The 8,842-nt window shown below is 37.1% G+C and overlaps 1 protein-coding gene across 1 annotated transcript; it reads left to right on the top strand.

Annotated features, from left to right (window-relative positions):
* Positions 1-739: 739 nt before the first annotated feature.
* On the top strand, positions 740-6,723 carry LOC131043868 (galacturonosyltransferase 8). The gene is made up of 3 exons (XM_057977098.2): positions 740-1,757; positions 5,084-5,614; positions 6,110-6,723. Exons 1-3 carry the CDS (start codon positions 888-890, stop codon positions 6,383-6,385), a joined length of 1,677 nt encoding a protein of 558 aa, XP_057833081.1. The 5' UTR covers positions 740-887; the 3' UTR covers positions 6,386-6,723.
* The last annotated feature ends 2,119 nt before the right edge of the window (positions 6,724-8,842 follow it).

Raw genomic sequence — 8,842 nt, 5'->3', positions numbered from 1 at the left:
GAGCAACTATGTTTATCTATGAGATGCAAGATGGTTATGAATGGGCCAGGCTCGCAGAGAATCAAACCTCCTTTGATAAAGCAGTAAAGAAGCTGATAAAGGATCTACAGGATAGCAGGCCTCCTCCCTTCAACATGATAGAGATGTGCTCCCAGATCCTAGCAAGAAAGAAGGTGGCCTGGATGGAAGGAGCACAAGGATGTACCACATGGTTGGAGGATCAGGATGAGGTTCTGCAATAATGCCCCTTGATAATAACCTTTATACTCTTCAACATCCCCATATTTTGTTGTGATTAAGAGATAACTGTATATGCTACTTGCCTAGTCTCTTTGGTTCCACAGTTTGGCGGTTGAGGCTTTGCCTCCCGCTCTCTCTTTTTGTATAAACTCTCTAACTCCTTTTTTTGGACTCTCGATTTCTAATACAAAAAAAAAAAGTGAATTAATTCAATTATAATAATAAAACGAGTTAAATCTATATATACAAATATAATTCAAGAAAATTAAAAATAGCTCTAAAAATTTAAAATAAAATTTGAATGTGAATTTAAAAATTCAAACATTTAATTGTAAAAATAAAATAAGTTAAGTTCATATGTGCAAATCTAATTTAAGATAATGAAAAATAAAATTCTTTATAGCAATAATTATAAAATACCATCAATCCAATTAACACAGAATAATACAAGTGGCAAAACCTACATAGAGGGACACGGTATTCAATTTTCACAATTACATACTCCATAGTCATAGTCAAAGGGTGGTGAAAAAACAAAGTGGGAGAGAGAGAGGGTGAGCAGTGGAATAGTAGAAGATAGGAAGGGAGGGTTTGGGGAAAGCGAAATGGAAGCATAGAATAGAATAGAGCAGAGCAGAGTCGAGACAATGGCGGGGGTTCGAGGTGCTCGCGGGGGAGGAGGAGGAGGAGGTTGTAGCAGGGTTTTTGCACCCACAATGTTTCTTGTGCTCTTGTTCACAGCTGGATCGCTGCTCTACAGCGGCAACACGGGTATGCTTTCGGCTGAAATGGGCAACACCAACACAGAGAGCCCATCACGGCAGCAGCAACAGGAGCAGCAGCTGCACGCCTATGTAACGCGGACATTTCTTGCTCTCAAATCAGATCCAGTGAAAACGCGTATGGATCTCCTCAACAAGCAGGCGAACGACCACCTTTCCCTGGTGACTGCCTATGCCGCGTATGCCCGGCGGCTGAAGCTGGACAACATGAAGCAGGTACGGATCTTCACAGAGCAGGCAAGGAACTACACGGAGCTCATGAACAGGGCAGCGGGGGAGATGGAGGAAGATGAAGTGAGGCAGCTGGAGAAGGAGCTCAAGGAGAAGATCAAGCTCACGCGCCAGCTCATTGCTGAGGCTAAGGAGTCCTTTGACAACCAGCTCAAGATCCAGAAGCTCAAGGACACCATCTTTGCTGTCAATGACCAGCTCACGCGGGCCAAGAAGCAGGGCGCGTTTTCCAGCCTCATTGCTGCCAAGTCCATCCCCAAGAGTCTTCACTGCCTCTCGATGCGTCTCATGGAGGAGCGCATCTCCAATCCGCTCAAGTACGCTGACGCTAACCTTCCTCCTCCCCCTCACTGGGAAGACCCCAATCTCTACCACTATGCCATCTTCTCCGACAATGTCATCGCTGCATCCGTCGTAGTTAACTCAGCTGTTAAGAATGCAAAGGATCCCTCCAAGCATGTCTTCCATGTCGTCACGGACAAGATGAATCTCGCAGCAATGCAGGTCAGTTGCTTTATTTGTTTATTTTGGAGGTCGATAAGCAATCCTTGCTCGTCACAAGTCTAAACCCATCCTTTTTTGTGTGAGGGTTTTGTGAAACACATAATTTTACCAGTGGATCAAGGGTTTCTTCACCTAATTTTGGGCTTTCACTAATAATCATATTTCTTTGGGTAAGTTTCAAAGACTGAAAAACATCCACTCTGTTAAATGGACATTGTTCTTTAGTACTAGGCCAGTAAACCCAATAAAACTTTTGCTAGATTCCTTTTGAACCAAACACCTTCATCAGTAGACCACAAACCGCTTGATCTAAATTTCTATTTAAAATTTGCTTGCCGAATTCTAGGCAAAATTTATTCATTCAAGTTCTCTTAATATTTGGGCTCCTTGTGAGCCAAACGACTTTCAGTAGACCAATGGCCATTTAAACCAATTATTCAAGGTTAGCCAACTCCGAAATTCTGGACATAGTCTACTTTTCCAAGTTTTCTTGTGAGATTATGCTCATAGTTGCTACGTTCATTAAAATTTGCATTTACAGCATGAAAACTGCATGCGTTTTTTACACCTATGCTCCCCTAAGTTTCTGGATGGGGACAGGGGATGTGTAGCTGGTATGGGTTTTTTTGGGGCCATTTTCTAGGATATGACAGGGGATGTCTATTAATAAAAAAGGAAATTTTAATTATTCATATGATAATCTTGATAAAGCATTTATCATAGACATTATAGAATCTTAATACATATTATTAGACTTGAGTTGATGTTTAACATAAGAATTGACAAACAAATTAACAAAATTTAAATGCTTTCTATTAGTATACATATATATTATATAAGAATACAACAAAATGCCCAAAAAACGATGAGTTTCAACCACAAAATGACAAGAAAGTAGAAATTATACAGCTATCTCTAATCAACATCTGTCTTTGGTAGGTCTGCATCAAAATAAAAGTCCAATTTTGAGTCAATGGCACTAGAGGGGCTGTCTCATGCAATGGAAACCCAACCAATTCTTCTTGTGCCTCCTACTCGTCAACTTGTCTAGTATTTGTGGGATCATTATTCCAATGTGACATTGGAGTTTGGTGATACCTAGGATCTATGATCGTATAGGATCAAGGCATTATGTATGGCCACCAATTTTTTCAATCGTCTAGAGTAAGGCTGTTCCACTTGATTGACTCAATGAAGCCATATGTGGACTAAATCTAAACAGTAGAGGAATTGACAATTTGTGAAAAGAGTTGAGTGCCAAGTGTCCTTTACTCCGGTGCATCCTTACCATGCCAAATCCACTATCCAATAGGTTTCATTTGAGTTAATGAAGCTCCATTTTGGCTCGTTGAAGGTTGGACTACGAAGATTGACAAAGGCAAGCCAATTGTGTGTGAAATAAAGAAGACTCCCCATTAGTATACATTTTTTAAAGGACTTTCATAAACTCTTCTTTCAACTCTTCATCATGAGATGGAGGAGCTCTTTCAATCCTAGCTATATCCTGTTTGGGAAATAGAGTATAGGTTGCCTTATAAAGTGACGTGTTCATAGTGTTCCATCGCTGTGTTACAATGGGCGTAATATGCTTTTCATAAAATACCAAAGCAGGATATTATTAGAAAGATCTCATAAATCTCTCCAAGGCTAGGAGATTCTATATCAACATATTTTTTGACTTGCACAAGAAGTTTGATGAAGGAGCAAACATATCTATTAAGTGCAAAAAAATTTGCAAATTAAAATTTGAAAAAGATAAAGAAATTTGACTCAAATGATAAAGTCATTGCTATTACAAAGAATGAAGATAATTTACAAGTTAAAAACATTAATTAATTAATTTTTAAATTTTTTTATAGTAAAACTAATAATTTCTTACCTCATTTTGGACCAATCATCACAAAGATATTTTGTTTCATATTTATCGGCCGTCCACCCTATTCTGATTTAACCATCATTAATTCTAAAGTCTCCTGCACCTTAAACATCTGCTCTAACAAAATGAAGTAGCTAACATTTCTAGTTTCTACTAGCTGATGAATTCCTTCTTCAAAAAAGTCTTGAACAAAACACATGAAGTGTGATTTGTTGCATATGAACATTTGTATATCTTTAATTTCTAACACTACTAACATGTGTATCAAGCAATCCTGCAACTCTACTAGTTCTTTTTATCCACCTTGGTAGAAGTAAAACCCTCTCCTCTTCAAATTCACAATTTATGGTTTTTGTAGGCAATGACTCACTAGGCTACATATTCTTTAATGAAATTCAATTCTTTCTTGTCTCCTCCTCCGTATACAATCTAGTTATCTCGGCCTTTTCTGTTAGAGTTGTTTTCTCACAACCTTTTACCTCTAATCCGCTTATGCACAAAAGATGAAAATAGAGTTTAGTATAGTTGTCCCTATAGTCTTTTTGTACAAATGACATAGCCATGCTTTACTACCCTTTGAATTTTCTTTGAATTTTTTATTGTCTTTCCCTATATGTGCTGCAAATTGTAAGAGACGCTTTTTGGGGTTAAATGGGCTTTTTGCAGAGGTTTTGAAGAGTTTGAAAGTGCATTCAAATGAGTTAGTTGAACTTCTAGACTTTGCTAGACTTCAGTCTAAGAAGAACTCCTAGTTGCAGCCATACTTCTATGACCTTTAGTATTTTTCGGTGCATTTCAACTTCAACCTCTTCACTTTCATTATTTCCACATTTGCTCATTCTTTTTTTTAATAAGAATTCAAAACACAGCTGTTAGTGTAAAACATAAATAAAAAATAAAATTGCAAAAGAATTTGAATAAATGAATAATAAATCGTAAACTTACCTCAAATCCCATTTGAGGATTTGATGCTCTATCACCTTATTTCCACTACTATTCTTCTCTTCTCGCTGCTGCTGCTTCTATTGTTCTTCTTCTTCACAAGTTGGAAAATGTCAAAATGTTTTGTTTTTTTGTTTCTAATTGTTTTAGGTTTAGGCTTTATAGGGTTTAGGTATAGTTGTGGGCACCTATCCTTTTTTTTTGGTCAAAATTATATTTAAAAAAACACAGAAAAAGTGGCTGGGTTTTGTTATCCCCTTCGGCTCCCAGGTGTACCATACCCTGTAGATTTTCGGATGCCCTGGGGATGTTTCCTGAATTTTCAAAAAAATGGATGGGGTGGGGATGTTTCCTACCTGTTCTTACATCCCCGAAATGATAGGGTTATTTTGGGCAGGAGGCACATCTCCTGGGAGCATAGGTTTTCACAGAATGTGTATAGTACAATTTATATCTTTTTTAATTTTTTCATTCAGTACTTGTTAAATTTCCATTTTTCCCTGTGCAGGTGTGGTTCAAGATGCAGATGCGCTCACTTAAAGGGTCACATGTGGAGGTGAAGGCCGTGGAGGACTATACATTCTTAAATTCTTCCTATGTCCCTGTTCTACGCCAGCTTGAATCTGCCAATCTGCAGAGGTTTTACTTTGAGAACAAGCTGGAAAATGCAACCAAGGATGCACCTAACATGAAGTTCAGGAATCCCAAGTACCTTTCTATGCTGAATCATTTGCGGTTTTATTTGCCTGAAATGTATCCAAAGCTGCACAGAATTCTGTTTCTGGATGATGATGTGGTTGTTCAGAAGGATCTAACTGGTCTATGGGAGATAGACATGGATGGCAAAGTGAATGGAGCAGTGGAGACCTGTTTTGGCTCCTTTCACCGTTACGATAAATATATGAATTTCTCGCATCCACTCATCAAGGCCAGGTTTCATCCCAAGGCTTGTGGCTGGGCCTATGGAATGAACTTCTTTGACTTGGATGCATGGAGAAGAGAGAAGTGTACTGAAGAGTACCATTACTGGCAAAACCTTGTAAGTGCTTCACCTTATCGCACTGGTTTTCAGGCACTGGAAACTTTAATATTTTGTATTTGTCTTCTGTTACAATAGGTTCATTTGTTCATAGACAATTTTTGGTAAATTTTTTCCTTTCGTTTTCTATTTTTTGATGAATAGAATTTCAGAATATTTACCTAGTTTTAAAACATGCAACTCCAATAAGTATTTTGTGTAGTTGGACAGATCTCACTATGCAATGAAAATTGCATCAGGTAATTTACAGAGAACTGAAGTATTCCATCTGCTTGCAGAGCAGTCCATGTAGATAAATCATATTCATGTCATATAAACCAGCCATAGAAAACTTTAGTAGTGTCTACTTCATTTTCAGAAATGTGCCTTGCTTCTAGAAGAATATTATTTCCATTGTTCTGGTTTCATACACTTACACCTTTTTGTTCTGAGTTTTGTGGATCTTCTTGCATATCAAATTGCTTACTTTTTTATTATGCTGCATTAACTTTGCAGAATGAAAATCGTACCCTATGGAAGCTGGGGACATTACCGCCAGGTCTAATCACATACTATAAGACAACAAAGCCTCTGGATAAATCTTGGCACGTTCTTGGTCTTGGATATAACCCTAGTATTAGCATGGATGAGATCCGAAATGCAGCAGTTGTTCACTTCAATGGAAACATGAAACCATGGCTTGATATTGCTATGAATCAATACCGAGATATCTGGACTAAATATGTAGCCTATGATATGGAGTTCGTGCAGACATGTAATTTCGGTCACTGAAACAACATTCAAGTAGCTGGAGGTAACTACACATTTGCTTGATACCATGGCTGCAAGAAAGCATGGCTTTATGATCAGCTTTGTTACCAAACAAATCCTATAAGTTGCTACGAAGTCTCACAGGCTGCGTAAGCAGATGTTTGAGAATGTTGTCTTCCCATTTAAATTTGGAGGCATGTTGTGCGCTTTCTGTAATATTAAGCTATTATAAAACAATTTCTTATTGCTTGTTTCACTGTTTGTTTTGGTTTATTCGAGCTTGAGCTCAAGGCCAATAATTGTTTGATTAAGTTTATCAAAATCAATAGAAGAGTTTTCTGGGTAGGCAGATTGGTTTAGCTTATGTTAGAACCGTTTGAGATGTAAATCTCATAATCTTAGAAGGACATGTTCTAGTGAGAAAGCAACATATTCCTTTTACAATTTTTTGTATTATTCTGCTTCTCGATTTACTTCTGGTGATTCTGATATTAATAGATATCAGATTTTAAGACTTAAATAACTCTCTCTCTCTCTCTATATATATTTTGCAAGCAATTCTTAATTTTTTGTTTATAGATTATTTTAAATGTTTTGTATATTGAATTTGGATGATTTGATTCATTTATTTCTCATTAATTAATACGTAATGGTTCTAAGTTTTCACTGAGTTTATTCAATTGTAATTGCATATGATTGAGATGTAGGTTTCGAACTAGAGAGACTTTAGGTTTTGTCCATGCCAATGTAAATTGCATGTCCATATACTCCTTTTGGATTATGCTTCATTGAAGATATCCTAAAGTAATTAGTCTAAGACCGCTCTCTTGACATTTGAAACGCAGAATACACCTATTGGTTTGTTCTTTGGAAGGCTACTTTTACCTGAGTATGACATCATATCCAATACCCTAATTTTTTTTTCTTTTTATTTACTAGTTGGCACATTCTCCCCTCTTTCATATTTGCGAAAAACCATTCCATTTTTCTTCTGAACGAAAGGAACCTTGGTAAGATGAAATGCCAAGGGGATTGTGGTAAGGGTTCGTGGTCCTTGATGCATTCGGCAATAGCAGAGATGCAGAGAGGGCTGTGCAAGTATTTGAGGGATCGGCTAAATTGTTAGCGTTGGGTACCATATACAATAGATTAACTGCCATTGCGCACGCTATATACAGTATGCTTAAAACATTATGAATGTATCCACAATTCTGATAGCAACTGTACCCAAGTGCAAGATAGAAGTGGCAACTTAAATTAAATAAATAAATTCTTTAACTGACTATGGTTAATCTTAGCTCTAGAGTCGAGACTTCTATACTGCTTTACTAATTCAGAGGAAGCAAATGGAGTGAAGTAGCCCATGACATAACATTTCCTTAATTGTCTTCTGAAGTTATTTGATGCAAATGAACCTCTGCTCCTGCAACTCGTATTAAATTAAAAGCTAGAAAGCAAACAAAACTGAATTCGAAATGGAGGAACGCTTTTGACATATGCAAGTTGCAACCAATGGGATGTTGCTCATAGCAGTATTCTTTCAGAGTTTAAATAATATTATATGCAGTTTCTCTCCTCCCCAGCGAACTGAATTAAAACTTTTTAAAAAAGTACTGTTCGGAAATAGTGCAGAAATTCCTTCTGTTTTGCTAATTCTAGCGCTGTTTTGCGATCGGATATCTGAATATATATAGTATTTCAAGTAAATGCAACAGACAGGGAATAAATTATTACCAAGGACTCGTGTATCACAGATGATAAAATTAAAACCCAGAAGGTAAATACAAAAGTCAAGTTTCTATTAGCAAAGATATATTTACAAATCTTATAGTCTCGTATTCCCTGTCTTCTCGAAGGAAGAGTGATCCTTTCTTTTTTCATCAGTTGAGGATTTTCGAGACATCCCTCTAGCTACTCGTCTTTTGGGTTCTTTAAAGTCAAAATGACTTCATCAAATGTATGGCCCACAAAGTTTTCCTTCTGTACTACTGCATCTCTGATTTGACTACTTCCATAAAGATCTTGGCAACCTTCACTGACAAGCTTGTGTTAATCTGCATTGTGATCTTCTAAATCTTCCTCTTTTCCATGGTAATCATCAATATTTTTTCCTTACTGATAACCTGTCCTCTTCATCTTCATCCCTTTTTTCAAACCCTTTGAGAAGCACATTTAAGTGTCTTCCATCACACCTGTCCTCTTCTTCTTCATCCCATTTTTCAAATCCTTTGGAAAGCACATTTAAGGGTTTTCCATCCGCTAGTAATCCTATCAAACTTTTTAAGGCATTTAGTTTCTCCTTTTCTATCCCTTAGCTAATCCTAAATGCTATGGATTTTCCATCTGCTCACAAGGTGAGCATTATTCACACCTGAAATGCTGTAGAAATGGAGGTTAGCATATAAACCAATAGGAAATCATGTTAGTAACAAGCTTTCAACCATAAATAAAATATGAAGACAAATCCATCCAAAGCAT

The sequence above is a fragment of the Cryptomeria japonica genome, chromosome 6 (assembly GCF_030272615.1).
Source record: "Cryptomeria japonica chromosome 6, Sugi_1.0, whole genome shotgun sequence".
NCBI lineage: Eukaryota > Viridiplantae > Streptophyta > Pinopsida > Cupressales > Cupressaceae > Cryptomeria > Cryptomeria japonica.
Note: the sequence above shows the minus strand (reverse complement) of the source record. Positions and strands in the feature narration are given on the sequence as shown.